General features: G+C 47.2%; 1 protein-coding gene across 1 annotated transcript in view; it reads left to right on the top strand.

Annotated features, from left to right (window-relative positions):
• Nucleotides 1–22,403, top strand: part of LOC144170085 (uncharacterized) — a 60,798-nt gene extending 38,395 nt beyond the window's left edge. The window contains exons 3-7 of the mRNA XM_077699635.1: nt 6,967–7,187; nt 7,787–8,026; nt 17,120–17,395; nt 18,470–18,585; nt 20,238–22,403. Coding sequence (XP_077555761.1) covers nt 6,967–7,187; nt 7,787–8,026; nt 17,120–17,395; nt 18,470–18,562 — 830 coding nt within the window. The 3' untranslated portion in view covers nt 18,563–18,585; nt 20,238–22,403. The remainder of the gene's footprint in view (nt 1–6,966; nt 7,188–7,786; nt 8,027–17,119; nt 17,396–18,469; nt 18,586–20,237) is intronic.
• The last annotated feature ends 280 nt before the right edge of the window (nt 22,404–22,683 follow it).

Here is a 22,683-nt window from a genome sequence, read left to right as displayed (position 1 = left end):
GTCGCAAACTTAAAAAAAAAAAAATGAAAATATTGAGGAAAGCAGATCAAGCAGTGGCGACTCCCCGGTCACTTTCCGGCAACGTCTGTATGACGTCACAGAAACTTGTTTGAGAGATTGACGACAGTGGACCAAAGCCACCGCCGAGAAATATGACTGGGCGACTGGCGTCTAGTTGAGTTTGATCGTATCACTTCAATGCTAACGAAACATAAATGTTTTTTTTATGCTGCCCTCTATTCCGCCACTTCTGCCCCTATTGCGTCACTGTAGCACGAAATCTGAAAGTTTTTCAATGTTTGCTGCGTTTTTCAAGAAAAAAAAAACGTTTTCGGTGGCCAAATGCCACATAGAGCTAAGTGAGTTACTAAAGGCTTGTTCTTTCATATTGAACAAAGTTGTATTTTGTCTTCATGGCTCATTTAAATAATTTATTGCAATTGAAGCTCTAATAAATTAATTGGGCACCCGCCGCGGTGGCTCAGTTGCTAAGGCATTGTGCTGCTGTGTCCAAGGACACGGGTTCGATACCCGCCGCGGTCGCTGCTTTTCTGATGGAGGCGAAAAGCGAAAATGCCCGTGTGTCGAAATTTCGGCCCACGTTAAGGATTCCCGGGTAGTCTAAGTTAATCCGAAACCCTCCACTACGGCACGTGTCATAGTCCAGGGAGCTGGACTAACAGCGGAGCGGAGCTGTTCTGGGGCTGGCTTTGACGACAGCCTCTAAGTGTCACGCTCTCTATGGAGCAGGCTTCTTCTCCGCGCAAAAACCGGTTCCCGGTGTAGAAAATATTTTTTATAAAAAATTCTGCAGAAACTGTCTACTAATGCGTAGCATTCTTATGCCATTTGTCTTACGTATGAGTCATTCACAGCCACATTTTTCGGTTTTTCCTAAAGCCTGTCGGACCAATTATCTCCGTTTAGGCTATAGTAACTAGTACAGGTGGAACTCTGGCGAAATCTCTGTTATACGGTTTGCCATTGTTCGTATTTTTGTATTTTTCTTCTTTTTTAGTTTTTTTTTTTTCAAATCTCATTCGACCAATTATATGCCGCTCTACGCTATTATAACGATTACATTTACAGCTTTCGAGAAATATGCATTTTTGTAAAAATGCAGTGTGTTACACGGTTCGCAATTTTCCCTAATTGATTTTACATTTTTCTTATTTTTTAGTGTTTGCAAAATATTTTTCGGCAAATTATCTCCATTTACGCTAACATACGGATTACAGACGGCACTTACACAAAAACGACATTATTGTGGAAATGCAGGGCGTTGTACGGATTGCCATTTTCGGCAATTTTTTTATGCATTTCTCTTACTATTTAGTTTCAAAATTTGTTCGACCAGTCATCTTAATTTACGCTATTATAACAATTACCTGTGTAACTTCCGCGAAATCTGCATTATTGTGGAAATGCAGGGCGTTATACTTTTCGACCTTTCCCGTAATTGTTTTATATTTTTGTTATTTTTTTAGTTTTTCAAAATTCCGTGGGGACAGTTATCTCCACTCACGCTATTATAAGGATTGCGCGTGTAACTTCCGCGATATCTGCATTTTTGCGGAAGTCCTGGCTGGAGTGGTACTCGGCAAAAAATGCTGCGCATGAAAATATAAGAAAAAGCCCTACGGCCTTCATATTTTGATACTTCGGCTTATATTGTCCTTGGAACGCTGTCTTCACAGCAATGCATTAGTGTTTACCGGTGAAGCCGATTTCAACGGGATTGGTGTACGCTTGGTCTTTGTAAGCTGGCTTTTCAACATTGTGTGTTCCGCAGAGAAGCTTGACCATCTGGAGAGAGAGAGAGAGAGAGAGAGAGAGAGAGAGAGAGAGAGAGAGAGAGAGAGAGAGAGAGAGAGAGAGAGAGAGAGAGAGAGAGAGAGAGAGAGAGAGAGAGAGAGAGAGAGAGAGAGAGAGAGAGAGAGAGAGAGAGATTTAACACAATAATGTGAGAGGTTCCTCAGCCGAGGACCCGATGTGCTTGCTGCCCGGGCTGCTGTTGCCGTATAATTACAGAAAACGGCTGTAAGTGTTGTTTTACCGGACCTATTCAGAAACAAATCATACAACAATTAGCCGCAAAGACGACTGTAACATTACGCACCACAGCTTCACTGGTCATCCTTCTTCACAGTATGAAAGGGTAACAATTTTTTGAACTCAGTTATGCAGTAAATGGTATCTACAAGAAAATACTGAACGGAAATCATTCCCCGTAAAGGGAAGTTAGATAGGTAGATGGCAATCCATGCGTACAGCATCAGTGTGTCTACTATACAATGCCCCTCAATTCGAGTGAAAATAAGTTGTCTTGCATACCGAAGGCAACCACTATCTCCGTAATTGAGAGAAAAGCCTGAGAAAGGCAACTCTCTGAAAGTTGCCATTCAAATGGAACCGCTGCGATATTTAAAATGAAGAAGAAAAAAACTTGCTTCAAATATTCCCTTCGTACCGTAATCAGTAAAGTGGCTGCAGGTTTCAACGTAATCGTCCCAGCGTACAAGCATGCGCGGCATGCCGAAGGAGAAACACCCTGCCAGCGTGCCCTTTGCCGGCGCTGCTGCCTCGCACGCGGTAGGCGGAGCCGCTGTCCATGACGTCACCACTACCCTCTCCGAGAATTCTCTCCTCCTGTTCGCGCGTTACCACGGCTACAGCGGCAACGTTGTCGTAGCAACGGCACCAGCGGCGCGCTCGATTGGTCCGGGCAACCGGTTTCGCCCTCCCGCAACGCTTCCGTTCCGCTGAGGCAAAAGTGAAAAAAAAAAAGCCCCGGGCAAAGCTCATTATGTCCCGCTGGCGACAGCCGCCGCGCACCGCTTGAAGCATAATAGCTGGGTACGGATAACGGGGAGACTTCCTTTTAGTCGGGCGCTGACCGGAGTTAAAGGAGCTTGTGTCAATGGTTCTACGAGGACGCTTTGACGCGGAGACGCAGAGTGAACCTCTGTTCGTTCGCGATAGGTAGCGATGCGTACTGTTCGGTACATTCGAAACAATTTAGCCGGAGAGGCTTTTGGACAACGCCTGTGGGCATTTCACTGCAGGATGCGCGAGTTGGCCAACTTGTGAGCGATACGACGTGAGTAGTGAGCAACTAGTTAACCCAGGTGAGAGCGAGACCGTGAGATATGACATATCGGAAGTGAATGGCTTAATTAGGTAACATCGCAGGCAGCTTATGTCCACGGCCAGTTTTATGCTATGTTGTCAGGCTTCAGAAAAGGCTACAGCCTGTTCTGAGTTGGCACTACCCCTGCCATACCTTCACGACTTTAATGATGATGAAGAATAAACTTTATTGGAGACCAGGTGCTGATGTTAGGACGCCCGCCCCCTGGGAGGCTTCCTTAGTCCGGGATGCCTTGGACTATGCTAGCCATCCTTGTCCTCTCCAACAATCGTCGCTGGTGTGGAAGGTCGGAGCTGGTCAGCAGCTCCACCCACTGCTCATAGGTAGGGTTGGGGTTAGGGGCGAGGAAAGGGGATTGCTGGCACTCCCATACAATGTCGTACAGGGTGCCTGGTTGGGGGCAGGATTTGCATGTAGCAGGATATAGGGTGGGATACACGGCATGTAGCAGGGTAAGAATAAAAATAAAGAACAAAAATTATTTGAAGATTCATTGGTGGATCTTTTATGAATTCGGGAGCATCTTAACCTCCCCCTCCCGAACTCAAATCTTGACTCGATGAGCATGCCTTGCCGCTGTTTAAGAAGCCCGTCACACGATGCCTCAAAAACGAAGGGAAGAATGCAAAGCAGCACTCGGGACTATGCTATGTCAATGCTGTATAACGTACCAATAACTTCTGCAAAGCTTGTTGTGGGGAAAACCTAAATACGCACAGAGGATAGAGCAACGAAACACGCGTGTGTGTGCCAGTGCATGGCAAAGGGTAGACGTCCATTAGGTTAATCTTGTTTAGTAGGCGGTAAGATAAGGCTGTGAGAAAAGGGAATGAGGTCACGTAGGGGCTTTCGATAATGTGTCTGAGGCACGGGGTGTGGTCGTTGCCTCAATGGTGGATAAGACCTATTGTGTAATAAATGCACGACGTTAACAGTTTCACATCCGGCACAAAAAATTACGCCGAAATGACAGAGGTTCCGACATCACCCCTCAGCTGCTACTGTGTGCAACCGTAAGGGCTGCGTAAGCACTCCGTGCTGTCAAATCCAGTTACAACGAACAGCGTGATTCAACGTGATTTGTTCGCTATACGGAGTAGTCCTGCGAACCCGCTTATAACGAACTTAAGTATCGAATTTGTTATAAACAATGTGAGAAGTTGATTGAAAACGTGCCAAGGAATAAGGAAAGAAAGACCATGCAAGTCACAATGAATAGTAAGCTTCTTCAAAATAAATTTATTACAGACAAATGCACACCTATTTGCAGCAGGCAGTGATTTTCGTTTACACCATCAATGAGAATCGCATTTTCGACGCGCGATATCATATCGACGAACTGCGATCCACTTCCATGCATTTCTGCAGGGCTTGCCGCCACGTCGTCGTCATCTTGCTATGAAGCGCTGCAATGCAAGTTCACAGAAACGTATGGTACGGCCTGAGTGCCGGAGTCGCGAGAGCAGTGCAGCAGTTTTGGCCGTAATTTTTTTCCCCTCTCTTTCCTAAAGCGCGATAGGTTCGGAACTGCTTGCACGTATACTTGGTACTTGATCACATGGCAGGCAGATGCCGAATAGGGGTGCTGCAAAGCGAGGCTGGCAAAATACACGGATTGCTCCCGGTGCTGCGTTTCACGGAAGCGCGGGAGGGCAGCGCGGCAGCCCGGAGGTCTGGCGCAACCGGCGGAGAAGCGCGTTAGTGGGTGTTTGGTGACCGATCGCGCGATCAGAATTTGATATGTCGAATGTTTAGTTCATCATAAAAAATACATGCTACATTCATCATGGCAGAAGAACTTTGAGTGTTCGCTATAAAGCACAATTCTCTCTATCAGAGTTCGTTATATTCTGGTTTGACTGTAGCTGTAACCTATTAAAAATACGGCTATGGTTAGGTGCATCCCCATTTTCCGTGCTCTTATGTATAGCGGCCGCCTCTATAAAATGAGATAATCACGGCAACGGGCCCATTCAGCTAAGGGGAGCTTTTCGTTTCGGGATTGAGTAGTAGTAGTATTGGTGCCAGATGGGTGACGGAGCCGGGGGAGGATTTGCGATGGTCCTGAAGCCATCATCCCCAGTGTTTGGCGTCCCTATAGTTCGTGATGCCATGGCCTGCCGCAGCACGAACGGCCAGGTTCACGAGGCCACGCTGGTTCCCCAGGTCCGCGCTGGTCAGCACGGCCTTCAACTAAGTCGGTATGCAAAAGAACGCTTGCCTCCCTGGCAAGGTTGCAGACAGTTATCTAGTCCCGGTGTGTTTCTCTGGGACTTAATAAGGTTGTCCAATCGAGCTCTTCCAGCTCCTCAAGGGGGTCAACCTACGCCTCCCAGAAGAAGATTTGTCGTCAGATAACAGCCGTCAGTCTGCAGCTACGGCAAATTATCGCGCCACTGCTCTCCGAGTGCAGTATCGAAATGCCTCCGCGGGCGGAAACTCACTGAGGCGGCAGCAGCGCACAAAAGGGTTACCACACAGGATTGAGAAGCCTCCGAAGGAGTCCGAAAGAGATGGATGCTCGGTAAAAAGCCAATGTCGCTGGCAACAACAAATACGCGCTGGGAGCTGAAGAATGTGCTGTTTTAATTCAGGATAAAGAAGATATGGTTGACACGCTGAGTTGAGCGACGACAAGAATACAAGGAGGATGTCGAGGGCTTGCATGTATAAGAAAGTGGAATTGGCAGAGGTGTACATTGGTATTCAAATCCTGCAATGTGCAACCGCATCTCATACACAAATTCTTCTCCTTTTATAAAAAAAATATACATGCTTTATTTTTCCGCCTATTAATAAACCGCTTAGTTGACACAGCGGTCACTATTATGGCACTACACTACCGCCAGTCTGCGCAGGAGTTCCTGATCTGCGCCCCCCTAACCCACGCCTGTTGAGGTTATGCGTCGAAGCACACCGCCAGAAGCCAGAATGCATGGCCGGGAAACCATATATTATTATTATAGTTTCACCCCAAAATTAGGAGAAATTCAGGATTCAAAAAAATAAAAAAAAAATCAGGATTAGTTTCCTCTTTCGAATATAACATCTTCCGAGTTTCGTGAACGTGAAGCAAGACTGCGCTCTTCGAGAATAAGAGGGTCCTGTAATCCACGGGTCTATAAGTCATCCGCCACTGATTCTTTTGCGAAACAGGATCGATTCGTCTCTTCACTGGGCTGGACCTTCACGGGGCATATTTTGCTCGGAGGCTCTCTATACATTAGATGCCACGACAGAACTAATGCTTCTTGTTTTGAATTCTGCCGGAACAAGTAGGTTTTAGCAGCGTTTTACACTTTTTTTTTTTTGCCGTTTGTGCATATGACAAGCAGACATTCACTCGGGAAGGAGGGTAATTTGCCCTTCCAAAGGGTGCGGTGTTTTGGAAAGGTCGTTATCTTACGATACATTTATCTAGCAAGGTAATCGCTATCATCTCTCTCTTGGCCTCCCCTAGATACACGCCTGCAGACGTCTATGAGAGCGCACAACCTTGCCAGCTTTTGAATGCATGTGCGCACGCTTCGTGAGCTCTCCTGTCCAAAGATCGTTAGATTCGGTGCAAGAGGTACAGAGAGAATGGCCGTATTCTTTCATCTTATGTAGGGGCCTGAATGCCCTGGTGGGGAAGAAGTGAAACGAAGAGGGAGGGAGGGAATGACGAAAGAGATGTCACAGTTTGGTGCAAGAAAAAAAAACGAGTGCCAGTAAACAGCAGCGCTAGCACCCCAGACGAAGCATGCAGGAGCGATTGCTGGTCCGACGGTACACTTTTGCAATGCCTTCCCTCCCGCCCAATTTTGCGAACGCAGCGATCAAGGCGACCGACCTGGAGACCCTCAAGCCCGCGGTGGAGCCCTCGCCACCACAGGGCCACACGACGCTGCAGGTGCTCGAAGCCGCCAGCCGGCCGCTCTCCTCGGCTGTTGCGCCCGTGCAGGCCGGGCAGCACCCCATGGGCCTGCCGGGGCACATGCAACAGCAACACCCGCCGCCGCCTCCGCACCACCAACAGCAGCCCCAGCAGCACCCGGTACACAGCCTGCACCTCCTTCTTCACCACAAATATCACTTGGATTTTGGTCTTGCTAGTCTGGCGCCTTGGCCGACCGAACAAACTGTTACAGGGCTTTCCTGATATCCGAATTTGCGAAGCAATTTATAACTGTTGGCACATTCGTGGCGCAGATATTCAAAGAGAAACTTTTGTTCAGCACTTGTAAACTTGCGGGTCAGGATCAGCCTCGCCGCCGACGTCACGGACTTATCTATTTTGCGCTTGTGGTCGAGGTCGAGGTGAATCACAGGGGTGCGCTTGGACCCCTTTGATGATTGAAAGGTGGCGGCATAACCTCCCTAAAGCAGAGGATGAGGATGAGAGGGATAGCCGTGACGTCGGTGGCGAGACTGATACAAATCCGCCAGTATAGATATGGTCTGAACAATTTGTCTTTTGCAATTCCCCCGTCGCGAACGTGCCAACTGTTCGGACTGTTTCGCATGTGCGGATGCTCCTAACGTGCTTACGGTCCCTAATTAGAAAAAATATATTGACTGCGGGGAGTCCACTGAATAGCAAGAGGTATATCCCCTGACAAAATGCAACGGATGTTGTCATGCCTCGACGCCCAGGGTTCGTCGGGCCCCCTGGCCGGGCAACAGCCGCCGCCGCAGCAGCAGCAGTCTCACCACCAGCAGCAGCAGTCGCACCACGAGTCCGAGAAGCCGGCCAAGCAGAAAAGGCACCGGACCCGGTTCACGCCGGCGCAGCTGCAGGAGCTGGAACGCTCTTTCTCCAAGACACACTACCCGGACATCTTCATGCGCGAGGAACTAGCCATGAGGATCGGACTCACCGAGTCCAGAGTACAGGTACGCCCTCCCTCCCTCCCTCCCTCCCTCCGTTTAAAAGAATGCTCAGTTTGATATGCCATCGATGGTAACACTACGAAAACTTACGGGAGGCTGCTTAGGCGGCACTAGATTTCGCCCTTAACGTTCATCTGTTTTAGTGCACTGATTTTTGTGTAGGCTTTTTATCGATGTTTTTTGGATGAAATCGAAAAGTCGAAAGTTTACTTATGGTGCATGTCTTGTCACTACCACACTCACAGAAAGTACAGATCGTCGATTCGAACGCCCCAAATCGTCCGTACGTTGGTGGCCGACGATCGCAAAACAGGTTGGTTGAGTGTCGCGTCAGGTATACCACAATGGTGAAGTTCATTGCCGCCGATGCTGTCAGCTTTACGTTAGCCGGCTGATCTGTGAGCAACCGGGAATTTTATTGCTACTAATTGAACCAGGCAGGACAATTTATTTAATACTAACAAATTAGCCATTGAATCGAGTTAATAAAGTTCGAAGTTCGGCGTACTCAGCGTTGCAAACCCGTTGCGAAATGGCTGTCTGCAACTCCTTCGTTGTAGTTATAAGTAGTAGCAGTACCGTTAAGAAGAGTGTAATGGAGGAATACAGTAATAAATCAGTAAGCAAATGATGCAACGTATGAGCTGTAGGAAACGTTTCGACAAAAAAAAAATGGCAATACTGTGGGTGCTTTTTTTTTAATTAAGGGTAGAGAAGGTTGTCCAAGGTTTTTTTCTACAAGAATGGCTTGGCTGTGTTTTTCACGAGTCGTATGGCTGCAATATTTTCAAACCCGGGTAATTTTTTTTATTTCCCTGCACTATAGGCTAGTTTCCGCGTTAAAGTGAATTAACTGGTTGGGAAAAAAAACTAAGGGAACTAAAAAACTTCATTACACTCGTCAAAAATGACCTGCACGTCTAGATGAAAGCAAAGCGGAGGAAGAGAGGGTAGCTGCATTGACTGACAGTTAGTTGCGGGTAATTTATTACGCTGTTTCTTCCCGTTGACTACCCGCAAATGTAAACCGGCACATCCAGAGTCGAAATATTTTCCCCTTTGCATCGGGAGAATTTCCCCCTTCGTTTCGCCTTGGCCACCTTTTTCTTTCCTCTCCTGTAAAGCGTGCTCCGTGGCAATCAGAGTCTTAGTGTGGCGAAGTCAACTTCTTGGTTCATGAATCGTCGCCTGCGTGAGTAGCCCAATATTAGTTTGCTACATGCATTTCCGCATTAAGAACACCAGAAAAATTTTAAGAATTAGATTTTGGTGTTTTTAGGCAGCTCCTACCCACCCCCTTCCCCGGATACAATTACGGACTAAAGGAACACAGGTTCAGCACAGTCTGTGAAACATCCGATGAGACATTGCATAGTTCATTTTAGTTATGGCACAAGGTAATTAATTGTGCGACTGTAAAATGAACTGTAGCCACTTCAATTATTAAATGTGAACAATAGCAACAACCACTAAAGTATTCTAGCATTCTAGACTATCTGACTAAGGTCCGTTACTTGTCAGTATCGGGCTATGTTGCACCTACCTGCTTTTTTCTGTATTCGTTCTCTTCTGCTCTTCTTTCTTTTTATTCTATCTGCACGCTCTGAATGAGGTTTGTGTCGAATAACCACTTCAGGTTCGGTATACATTCATTCAAAAGCTAAACTTATCGGCTGCTGTCCAAACGTACAGATTTAGTCTCGCATCCAGGGACGGATTTGGCTGTCGACAAAATTATTTTTATAAAAAAAGTTTTTGTCTCACTTAACCGGAATATTGAACGTAAACACCTCGAAATATCACTCCACCTGTTCTTGTGCGAAGGGAAATGATTCAGATTACACTACGCATCAATCAATAGGTGTGCGTAAACAAAAGAACTGGGATGCACTGTACGCCATACAAAGAGGAATTCTCAGGGTTGGTTGCAGTGAGCACTCAGGTATGTGTACAGGAAAAAAATATGGGGCAAAGCTGTATGCAAATAGATACAAAATATATGAAATGAATGGCAAAGCAAGAAAAACACCTAGCAAGGTAGCGCTGACTAGAACAAAATTCGCCGGTTAATTCAGAAAAGTTTTCAATTATAATTCAGTGGTGTGGAGCTTGTCACACCCGTGTCTGTACTGGTGGGTTTTTTCCCGCCGCGTGATAAACGGTTACCGATAGGGAGGAGAAATTATGTGCGCTACTACCGGTCGGGGTTGCACTGATATATGTTCGCTTCCGAAATGAGCAGAAAGGTTTGCGAAAGTGAAAATAAGGTAATGGCGCGAAGCTTGCATGAACAAGTTTACATTTATATCGAATACCTTGCCGCAAGCAAACAGGAGTGAGAAAGAAATCCCGGCCCTCCTCGCACCCCATTTCATTAGGCCGCATGACAGCCTGCGTGAAACAATAAAAAGAATGGACTCCTAAATACTTCCAATAAACGCTTTCACTCTTTCCTTCGCGTCTCCAATCATTGTCAAACTTGAAGTTATCAACAGCACGGAGCGGCACTTCGTGATTTGCTCCTCGCAGCAGAAATATCCGCCTTCCGTTTCTGCTTTGCTTTGCGTCTTTTTTATAGCGTTGCTATCGAATTGCGTTTATTGCTGCAACAGAAAGAAAGCGACCAATAGCCATTACATTGCTGTAATGACGTCATTCGAGCGCTAAAAGAAAGCCAGGACACGGGAAAAAGATAAAAAAAATTTGCGAAGGTTTCCAGTTGACTTTTCTTTATCTGATGGGCATACAGTAGTAATTTTTGGCTGAGATACTTTGTGACCCCCAGTTCTAACTACTGTATGTGTTCATTGGCTAAGTTCTCGAAGCATTTAAGGTTTTTAAAAAAAGGTGAAAAAAGTGTTTCAGGGTCCCTTTAAACGTTGATATGACTGCGGCTTTCTCTGCGTATTGTGACTCTCTAAAAAAAAAAGCAGCGGGAAAACCTTGAGGTAAAAGCGTGCCACAAGATGGCTCACGTCACCGCTGCCTCCCGTGTATCGCGCCGATGCAGACGGCCGCGTTCGCATCATCGCGCGTGTATCCAAATCAGGCGTCGCCAAGCGGCGTGTAATCGAGCCCGGGCAGATAGCGCTCGGAGACGAAGCGGCCCAAATCAAGGAAGGCGCCGCAGGGGAGGCGGCCTGGTCGATCGATGGGACTCGCTTCTGAGCGCCTGGGGCGTGGCCTCCGATCGACCGACACGCTTGATTGACAGTTGTCCAAGCACCTCGTCTGCACGACACCGGGCTCGCCACGATGCGCACACGCCTCGGGTTAATTCTCTTTTTTGTTGCGTCGTCCACCCAAAACACTGTCGAAATGCGCTGGGCGGCAGGCGAGTGGCAGCTCTCAAAAACGCGGGACGCCTGTAGTTGTCCTCGCTGTCGCACTAACAAAGCCCTCAATGTACAAACTGAACGCACTTCAAAGGCGTGGCTGCTATATTCACATCGTTTTGACCACACATCGCTGATACTACGAAGCACTGCCCTGTAGGGTACACTGTTGAAAGCACAGCTATAGGTTTACCTCTGACGTTAGAACAAAACCGATACTGTACCCCTATCCGGGTTCAAATAGAAGAATCCCATGCTTTTTAAGAAAATCAGAATGAATCTCAGTGGCTAAGGCGTTGTGCTGCTGAGCACGAGGACGCGGGTTCGAATCCCGGCCGCGGCGGCTCCTTTTCTGATGGAGGCAAAAAAGCAATAAAGCGCCCGTATGTACGAGATTTCGGCGCACGTTAAAGATCTCCAGATGGTAAAAATTAATCCGGAGCCCTCCACTGCGTCGCACCTCATCTCCGGCATTGCGTCGGCGTGTTAAACTTTACAATCAAAATCAGAATGAATGCAAAGCATTACCGAAACGTCAGAGCCAGCATCATCAGAACCAACAGACAACGATGGTTCGAGATTATCTTCAGAAGATAGTTCCCAGTGTCGGCAGCACGCGAAGCTTCAGTTTAAACGACCTTGTGCAAACTTCGCTTGGCCCTGTGCTGTCAGCCCATGCTCCTTGTCGTGGTGTTTTTTGCCTTGAAAGATATGGAACATCAAAGTTTATTGCCCCTGCTCGACTATCGTTCGGGTTATCACGCGTGAACGGCCCGATCGTACGACCGTCTGGTCCCTTTCTGTCTCGTACGTGTTTAGGTTACATTTTCTCAACCGTCGCTGCGCATACCGCATTTAATTTCCCCGCACAGCACGGCTGGCGCTGCTCGCATTCACTCAGACCAGGCAGCTGCAGGTGCCAGCCTCGCACAAAATAGGGAATTGGGGGCGCAGCGCGGGAGGCAAAGGGTTTCAAAGAGGGGAGCGATGACGGACGAAACGAGTTTCAGCGGCGACAACCTAGCCGCGGGGCGGGAAGGCTACAGGCTCCATTAACTGCGCGCTGAAGCCGAACGAAAACGCGCGCGCGATATCATCCCGCTAGGAGTTTTTCAAGTGCGGCCGTGAAGTGCGCCGGCGGAAATGAGCCGCGAGGGAGATGAGCGTCAGAGGCGCTTCTTCTTGCGGGCGCTGGCGTTGCGGTTTCTGGGCTACACATTTATTTGCCCAGGTTTGCGTGGGTGTAGCGGCGTGAAAAGGAAAACAGGTCGGGAATGAGGGAAAGAAGGCGTTGAGAAGAAAATGCGGCTCCAGTTTGCGTCGAATGCATTTTTAAACGCGCGGCATCCAATCTGCGGAGGGCCGCCTCCTCCGCTGACAACTCGCATGCATTTGGTGACAAGAATGCCGGAACATTGCCTCATTCTCCACGCCTCCCGTTTCGGGATATAACGCCGCTCCTTTCTTTTTTTCCTTTTTCGCTCTTGTTAATTGGATGAGACAGGGGTGGTACCGAGATAAGAGCGCTGTTTACGCGACCAGCTGGCAGGTTTTGGAGAAAAAAGGCTTTTACGTGGCCCGTTGCTCATTTTGTATATCAATTTTTCTCTCTTAGACGTCTTTGAGTACGGTCATCGCTTTCTCACGGAGTGCAGCTATTTGAAATGGGATCCCTTTATGAAACCGCTGTTTTGTTGCCTAACCCGATATATTCGCGATAATCAAATAGGGTCAAGTCACAAGTGTGCATGAAAATGGTATTTAGATCTAGAGTCAACACTGCATTGAGTATATTTGAAGTAACTGAAGACGAAGCTCCACGGTCAAGTTTGGCACCACATTTTAAATTTCTTTTCTGTTGGTGTGTTTTTCTTCGTGGGATTCGGCTCACATAGCACTAGGTCGAACCTCGAACATTTTTGTTACCCTTTTCACCGCCGCCGTATTTTTCTTAGCAAATAGCACCTGGTTTGAACCTTTTCTGTTACACCGCGTTAATAAACTACATTTGCGTGCCAGTCGAGGCGTTTAACTCCAGGTTTTCACGGAAGCGTTTACGCACAGTTGTTCGGTTAAGAAAAAAAAAACTGAAAGAAAAAGTGCTCGTGATTATTGTTACTCTTACTTTTTTGTATCAAAGCAAGTGTAAACAACACAAATCCTTTTTAGAAAACGTTCTGTTTTCGAATGGGTTACGCACATCTGTTCTCCTCTTTTCCATACAACCTTTCCGAGAGTGGCGAGGAACAATGAGGGTAGAACGCTGCGGGCCACACCACCTTCCGTTATTACGCGGGCCACCAAACAGCGAAGTGCCCAACAAGACGCCGCGACAGTTGGCGTCAGCCTGCACCTTGCTCTCTCTCGCTTCCAGCCGACGGGGAGGCAATGCGGGGATGGTAAGAGGAGCGAAAAAGGAAAAAAAAAAAAGGCTGGGAGGGTGGCGAGGAAGGCAGAGATTACTTTTTAATGGAACAGCAAAACCACATTAATATCAAATGTAGGTTCCCTGTCGCCGGCCCGACCCACGCGCTAGCTCGGCGTCCCCTGAGGACGCGGGCCGCCTCGGACTCGGGATTCTGGCTCGACTCGGCTCGGCTCGGCTCGGGTGGGAGAGACTTGGCCGCGATGCGCCCTCTAACGGTCCTCCCGGGCATACTTGGAGGCAGGAGAGCGGAGACAAGTCTGGCGCGGAGAGGCCCCTTCCCTGCGCATCCGCTTTCCTGGCGGCGGTTGTCACCGTCATTCCGGGCTGCCCTTTTTGGTAATTTATACTAGGTGGCCGCTGCTCTGGATACCACTTCGGCTTCGCCCGGCCCGCCTGCGGTCGCGGCGAGGGGGAAGGGAAGGCACGCGCGCGGTGGCAGGAAAAGGAAAGCGTATCTTCTCGCCGGCAGCGACCATTGCTGGGAGTTGCGGTAGCCGAGAGAGCGGCCCGCGGTTTTTCTTTCGCCGTCAAGAACGCTAGCCTCGTTGCGGGTGTTCGTTTTTCTCGTCTCTGGAGAACGCGGCTGCCACGCGCCTTGTGTGTTTCCGTCTTCTTCTCTTGCTTGTATCTTCGCTGTGGCTGCGGTGACTGTTGCTTCTTTCCCCCTCCAATCCCTTCGGTCTCTTCGCGCTAACCTTCGTTCCTCTTTCCCCTCCATGGCACGCGGGATCCCGAGGCCTCCTCCGGCCCGATCGTATATATTCCGAGGCGCTCCAGTTCCGCGGCCCCTTCGCTCTTTCGTCCGTGTCCGGTGTCTTTCCCCGCTGTCCTGGTGGGGGATTGCCGAGGATTGCTTAGACTGTTTATTGGTCGGCACCCAGCTATCGCGCCGAGGGTTTAGCCTGTGCGCGCAAAGTCTTTCCTTCCTGCGCACCAACTTTTCTCGGCTGGCCGCGGTGGGCACTGTCGTCTCCCCTTTGTGTGTCTTTGTGTCGGCTGCAAAGTTTCATTTATTTCGTCCCGTATAGACGGGCGCAAGCCAGTGCCCTGTTTCCGCGAACGGAAGGAATTTGTAGGCGCCAGCCGACAACAGCGTTCTCATTAAGTGCGACGAGACAGGGCGCTGAACTCGCCGCCAGGAGCTGCTGATCCATTCGCCCCGTGGCGGGCTTTGTGTCGCGTGGAGGCCTAAGCCGAAAGCGTTATCACGTTGCGCGGGCCGACCAACCGTACTTTGTTTTTGTTGAAAAAAAAAAAAACATTTAATTCACTAACGTATTATGTGCTACAAAAACCAAAGCGAGAAGACGCGACTCGATTTTTCTTTCTTTTTTGGGACAAAAGCCCTTCTGGCCGGATTACCGTTTCTAATCTCAAAAGTTTTGTGCCTGGTGAGATCTACACTTAAGACCGATCAGCTCCTCCGCTTCGATGTCTCAGTCGAGTTCTGTGTTTCGTCGCTCACCGCTGTTTTCTCGGCAAGCGACGGTATCATAAAATATTAGCCTTCCTTAGTAGCGTTTTCTTTGTGAGTAAAAGACGCGCTTCTATTTTACCCGCATACCACAAGATTGGAGGCGTGGAGGTCCACAGATTCTATTCCAGGAACATGCAAACGGCACGGGTGCTTGAGAGGGGAACAAAATTATCGCATTTGAAATGAAACAAAAAGCAACAAACATAAACCACATAATTTATTTACAGCCGCTACTTCAAATATACGGCACGGGGAGACAAACGAGAGCAGCTGCACTGTATGACGCTGCCACCCCCCCCCCCCCCCCCCCTAAAAAAAATAGATCTGCGCACGCCTATGGTTGGAGCTAATCTTACCCTGTCTTCAGGACTGACAAAAAATTGAGCGCAGGGCTATTGCTCTCGCTGCCATGTTTTGAATCCTGGTTACCGGTAATCAGCGTTACCAAGCATCTTGCACAGCTGGGGGTTATTTCTTGTCCAGCTGAAGGAAAATAAGTGAGCAGTACTTTTCTTGAAATTAACGAAGACACACAGGCTGCACGTTTTGTCCTTATTGTTTCTGGTGTAGCGACCTCGGTCAAGGAAATAGGCTCTCTTATCCCCCTCCTTCCATTTCGCCCTTAAAACAAGGAAACGATAAAAAATTGTAAGACACAAGCAAACACGCACACTGAGATCGTGTTTGCAAAAATTTACAAAAAGGTGGTACTGAATGTTCCTGCATTTCCTGCCGAAACTGGAAAGATACATTTGCGTCCTCACATAATTAAAAAATCACCGAAATTTCATACACGTTGCAACACAGTTGGTAACACTAGTTGCAAGGAGTATTAATTGCCACGCCATAAGACTATAGGAACCGCATTCAAATATTGGGCTTAGTGCACCTAAGCTCCACCAGACTTCAGGCATGCGCAGCACTGGACGGCGACGGATTAATTTAGAACACCTGAGCTGCGTATTTCTTTTTATTTTTTTAAGTGTGTGTCAAAGTATCATAATCGAAGGCGTTTTAGCAATCCATCTCTATTAGTTGCTGCTAAACATATCGGCTGCTTTGCCACCGCCAAGGGTATTTGATGTGAGGAGTGCTTCTGTGCCAAACGTGCCAAACGTGCCTAAAAACCAATTTTTGTTAGAGCAGGGCGTTTATAATACTCACAATAAGAGCTTAGACAAAGTAAAAAAGGTTTTTGCAAACCGAAACAGCCTGCTGGACCCGAGTTTGCGATCATGGTCCTGGAGGTCAGGGACGTGCGCAAAAAAAAAGGAAAAAAAAAGAAACGGGTACGGGGGTCGCGTCTTTAGGTGCACTGCAGGACGAAGGCCTCCCCCGTTGACCTCCACCCTCTCTGTCCTGTGCTGCCCGAGTCCATTCTTTGCCTCCGAATTTTCTTATTTCATCTCTTCATCGAGTTAATGGCCTGCTCTTCGTCTAGTCGCGTCTCTCTCCTTGAACTTCTTGGTCTCTATGGACGGTTGGCGGACAAGGCCGCCGACCCTGTCTATCATCGACTAAGATCTACATTTGTTTTTGCGTCTTATATCATGCACCCATTTGGCCTATGCAGCTTCGATGTCGGCTCTCACTACAACGATTTGACATTTTGAAGCGCCCTCCAGAAAAATAAAAAATGAACAAAATGGTATGAAAGCTAAGTGCACTAAACCAACTGAATATCATTTTTTTTCGACTTGGGCTTTCTTTTTGCCTTTTTTTTTTATCCCTCTCTATGTGATCTTGTAAACCCTCTCTATCCGAAATCAAATCCTGTGTACGTCGTTGCTGGCGATGCATATTTGGCAACGCGATGCTTAAACGCTCTTGTCGCTCCAACTGCTGGTCGCGCGCAGGTGTGGTTCCAGAACCGGCGGGCCAAGTGGAAGAAGCGCAAGAAGACGAGCAGCGTGTTCCGCAACCCGGGCGCCCTGCTGCCCTCGCACAGCCTGCCGCCCTTCGGGTCGGTGGGCGCCGCCGAGGCCGCCGCGGGGCTGGCCTTCGGCTCGGACCCGGCCGGACCCCCCCGCTGGGCGCCGCACGCCGGCATGTCCCAGATGGGGCACCTGGGGCCCGCGCTCACCAGGCAGCCGCCCCTCGGACCACCTACCTCCATGCCCACAATCGGACAGGTACGGCTGCTGGACGGCCGGGTGCACGTCATACAAGTGTGGCGACGGCGAACGAAAAACGCTCGGGAGCGAAAAAGTGTGTTAAAGGGACACCGAAGAAAATTTGCCAAACTTCTGTTTCTGTTTGCATTGCATAGATGGGCTCAAGCAAACACACTTTCCATCTTTTATCCAGTCGCTAAAACAATATTTATTTATAAAGCCTGAAAGAAGAAAAACACATCGTTGACACAAATTTTGCCTTTTGTACATTGGGGAAATTCTGTAAATAAGTGATATGTGCGTTTTCACTAGTTTAGGCAGCAGCAGTCATAAAAATCCCAAGATTGGATAACGAAATCGTTCAAGTTGTAAACATTTATCCCAAAGCACTAAACTGTCCAAGTCTACATTTAAATTACAGAACCACAACCACTTGCTTTCTTTTGCCCCACATGAATCTGCTTCTTTAAACATAACCTGCGAAGTATTTTCGCCGTAATTTACAAGCTTGTTTTTACTCACAGTAGAGCTTGAGTGTCTGTACTTTCAATTCAAGCATTTACCACTGATTTTTCTCTCTCGCGTGAGTTGCGGGTGCTAAAAACAAGAAGACCTGATTTTTTTTTCGTTCAATTTGAAACTTCGTCACTGCTTAATTTTCCGGTCTCAGAAGTATCGCCATCTAGGCATCACTGCCGAGGTAACAAATCGCAAATACATAAGCATACAGGTGTCTCAGCTGCTATCAAGGGTGGCAAGGTTCATTTATCTCAACATTTTTTAGCTCAAAGAAAACTTTGGGCACACTGGAGGCAGACCACAAGTACATATTCGATGCTAGCACTCTTCTTCTACCTTAAAATACACATCGCTTTGGTTCTTGCGATGACGAATGAAACGCCCACGTACACACGCGCACATTACTCACGCTAATTCTCGAAGCCAAAGAACGATTTGCGTTTAAAGGCAATCATCAGAGATAAATTCTCCTCGCAGTTTTTTTTTTTATCCCTGGCCGTTACTAAGAAAAGAAAAATGCGTGGAGGAGAAAAAAAATAAATCTCAAGGGAGTTGAATGTGTGTTGATTTCAGGCGGCGAACTCCTGCAGTCCACCGGACTTCGGGAACTGTTACAACTCCCTACAATCCTGGAGCATGCTCGACTCAAACATGCTATGGAATTAGGACATGCCAAACCCTGTTTATACGTGAGTAGGCAACATTTTTTCATGCGTTCTTATAACCTTGTTCTAAACAATCGGTGCAAAAAGCTGCTTTTATTTCTCTCATGACTCCTATAGCATTCAACATCCAGGTTTGTGCACGCAGCGTGTTGGAATTCGTTACTATAAGAACCCCAGACATACAGTTGCAGATATGTGCTGTAACTCACTCCACGATTAGAATTAAAATGACATCTCATTAATACGCTGGAAGTCAGAACAAATACTGCCAATACATTTTTTACATACACTTTAAGGCAATCCTTTTGTTTAGCTTCCCCGCAGTGAGGTAGACTGACAAATTCATGCGAAATTTCGACTTATGACAATGTCGAGCACACGACTTGACTAGTAAATTTGGTGTGCGCTGTGACATCGTGTAATGCAAGCATGACGTTCTGCATTGCGCAGTATCACGGCGCAGATCACATTTTCGAGTCAAACGATACCGCGTTGCTGTCATTCGGCAACTTTTATTTGTTGGCAGCATGAATTTTTTGTCCCTTGAGTGGATGGTGGTGATGCTGAACCATGGAGCGTTGGTTAGAGAATTATTTACGTATATTGTTTAATGTCGCCAACATAAAAGAGAAATAAATGAATAATAATTGATTCTTCAACTAAAATTCGGGGACACCTAAGCATTCCTTATGACGCAGCGGATGCGAAACCATTAGTGTTGAATTGTGGAACGGATATGCTACAATTGTGTGCGCCGCCATGGTTCAAAGCTTCTTTTGATGAAGATGGTTCAGAGTGCCTCGCCGCTTACACCGCGCAGATTACTCTTGTAGTTCAACTGATACGTTGGAGGCGTGCGTTCATTTTATGCAAAGTTATACCGTGGTACCTACAGAGGTACGTGTCCAGCGGTACGCATGTGCCATCTCACTGTCAGTATTCTTTTCTTTTTGCGGCGTTTTTTTTCTTGTTGCGGTTACTGTGGCTCAGAGGCTTGGCCAATCAGCCTTAATTATTAGCCCTGCATATACGTTTTTAGCGGGTACGTGCTTTGCTGCTCACCTATTCACTACCTAATTGCTACTAATTTCTCCTGTACTGAGTACGTGTCTCTTACGGTCCGTTTATAAGTCGAAAGCCACGACCTTTACGATAGGTTCGCCTTTCATTGCCTAACATCACCAAGTTGTGGTGGTCAAGGGATTCCGTGCTCGGCTTGCGTTCCAGAGGACCCTGGTTCGATTGCCACCCAGCGCAAAATATTAGACGATTTTTTTAACTCAATGGGTTATTTTGGCTATACTAGTAGCTTCTCTGAAAATGCGGCGATATTCCGGGAATTCGTTTACCTGCTTTTTATTTTTTGAGCAGTCGGCCATTTTGTGTGCCGTGCGTCGGAAATTTTCGTTCCATTATCGACCAGGATGGTTGACTAATGCCTTCGCATTAAAAGTTGTGCGGGGATTGCATGCGGTAACGCCGTTGTATAACTTTCCCTTACTGTTTAGTTAGGCTTTCCCTCATTAAGAGTATAACTGTTACAGAGCATGCTTTACAGGCATCTTGGTTGCATGTATATTAAGGCTTCCTACATGCCCAAGTGTCATCCATCGCGAATTTCGCGCAAGTTTACATTTCATGAAGATTCACTCTCCCTCACTCTCTTTTTTCTTTAGGATCTGAGCTGGCAAAAAAAGCGATGGCGACAACCACACCAAGTCAGCCGTGCTTTTTTTTTTTCCCCGAACGAGCCGGGCAAGACGGAAACATGACCGCTCCTTAAGCGGCACGCCAAGGACGTCTTCACGTGTGTGATGTGCCCGTGTGACTCCCGCGACATTAAAGCGCGCGCGAAGGACGCGAGATGCGACTGGCAGCACGCCCCGCAAATAACAGGCTGTGCGCGAATCGTCGAGCGGCACCCTCGGACTTCTTCGACCAGAGGAAGATATCATCGATTGTGATAGAATTTTCCTGTCCTGGCACAACTATCGCAAGCGCCGACGGAGACAACGCCACCATTCCGGCAGCTGTGTGTAAATATACTGAAAGAGGCATTACTCTTGCCTTTTTTTTTTTTTTTTTTCGCTCTCTTTTCGTTTTGTGGATGCTACCGAACGGCGCCAAGACTCCGTTGTCATGACGACAGTAGGGGATGTGGCAGTCGGTGAATGCTCCTCCGCTGCGTTCCTCCCTCTCCGGGAATTCGCTTGCGCTGTTTATTGCTGTTTTTAGTTTAGCTGTTTGTTTGCGTCTTTTGTTTCACTGTTTGTTTGTTTGTTTTCTCATCAGGGTCGTTGTGCAGTGTCGTCTCGTAATTCAGCAATGCGAAAGCAAGGCGCTAGAAGGGAGACATCGGCGAGAAGCGAAAAGAGGAGTTGGGGAACTGTTAGCTCTGGACGCATGCGCAGCAACCATTAGGAAATAATTTTACTCATAGCTTTTACCTTTCTTGTTTTACTCTTCCCGCTTTCTTTACTCGCAACACATCGTCTCATTTTTAGTGCTTCCATTTAAGTGTTCTTTTTTCAGTGTCATCTTCCACACTCGCAAGTCAAGAAGGCCAGCTACCGTTCTTTTTTTCTTTTATTAGACCTGTTTATTTGGAGAAGGCTATTTAGTTACTGCAAAGATTATTTCTGACCATCTTTAACGCGTCAAAGGCGTCAGCATTGTTAAAAGATATTCGAAATCGAAATCACAAATTCGAAATCACAGACTGTTTTAAGTGTGATAGCAGTAAAACGTGGATTTATCAGCCATTTAATTATATAAAATAGTACTAACGTTTAGTTGGCATTATCAGCCTACGTCTGATAAGCGCGCTAGCAACATTAATATAATAACTAGCTTGATTCATAGCCTAATTGTGATGCTGAAAGCATTGTTTTATTTAATCGTTAGGCTGTAATACACAGTCGAGAGTCTACTTAAATCACACCCGACTTCCTCATTGCTTTTAAGGAGGAAAAAAAACTAACCTAAGCCTGGCTTAGCTGCGTGGTCATTAGAAATTTAGCCAGTGTACTCAACAGAAGCGAGCCGCCATAAATAGTAAAAAGAAAGCATACACATAAAATTCCGCTCCATTCTTTCCTTGTATGTGAACCCCCTGCCTTGCTTAATTTTTTTTGCAATGCCAAACCAGTTATTTTAAAAGAAGAAAAAGAACGTACAGCGTCTGTAAAAGTCGTTGCTCTGGACTCACCTGTGACCGAAGCTTTGTTTCAGTACGTGGGCTTGTTCTCATTAGACGGGCTGGGTGAAAAGAGGTTTTAAATCTTTTTTTCGGACGCGCTCCGTGGCCCTTGTCAACTATACAAAATTTACTCGTAGGTTTTTAACGCCGTAACCAGCGCGCCCCAGCGCAGCGGCGTGCCATTTCCGAACGTTGGGAGCTAGAAGTAGTAAGCGCGAAGCTAGTAATATAGTAAGATTCGGAGATAGTAAGCGCGAATGTTTGTCTATTGGCGCTAGTAAACTGCAACACCCAAGCGCTGTTTAATAAGTGCGTGCATCGGGCGTCCATGGGACATCCCTATGCACAGCAATTGGCTTCCGTTTATAGTCTGCACATAATGCAGCAATCAAATTCGTTTAGCTTGTTTGTGTATATTAGGAGGCTTCCAGCAAAAAAAAACAATGGTGCAATTGTAGATGGCAGCTTTACATTATTATATTTTTTTCACTTTTCGTCATGGTGACCAAAAGAAGCGCATTCCTTTTTTTTTGCCTGTAATTTGCTGCTGGGACCTGCCAAGTTTTGAGGGGATATCACTACCGAGAATAAGCCGCTTCAACGCATTTACTTGCTCTCTCTCTCTCTCTCTCTCTCTCTCTGAATGGCCAAATTGAAATGTAAAAAACCGATCAATGTATATAATGCGGATATCACAATAAGCGAGTGGTCCTCCTAATGTAGTATTCGCTTTTGCTTGAGCAGGCATGCCAAATGCGGACTGTTGTGACCTTTGCGTGCGTTCTCATTTTGAATGTCGTTATGGACTCCAGTGACTTTGTTGGGTTTTTGTTTGTTCTTTAAAATGTGGTAACTTCATTGAAATGTGGTCAGTGTAATCGTATTTGTGCTTTCAAGAGAACTGCACGAGAAGCAGTCTCCAA

The sequence above is a fragment of the Haemaphysalis longicornis genome, unplaced genomic scaffold, assembly GCF_048455015.1.
Source record: "Haemaphysalis longicornis isolate Haplotype H1 unplaced genomic scaffold, Haemaphysalis longicornis Haplotype H1 scaffold_2, whole genome shotgun sequence".
In the NCBI taxonomy this organism is placed as follows: domain Eukaryota; kingdom Metazoa; phylum Arthropoda; class Arachnida; order Ixodida; family Ixodidae; genus Haemaphysalis; species Haemaphysalis longicornis.
The sequence above is the reverse complement of the archived record's forward strand: the minus strand, read 5'-3'. Positions and strand labels throughout refer to the sequence as shown.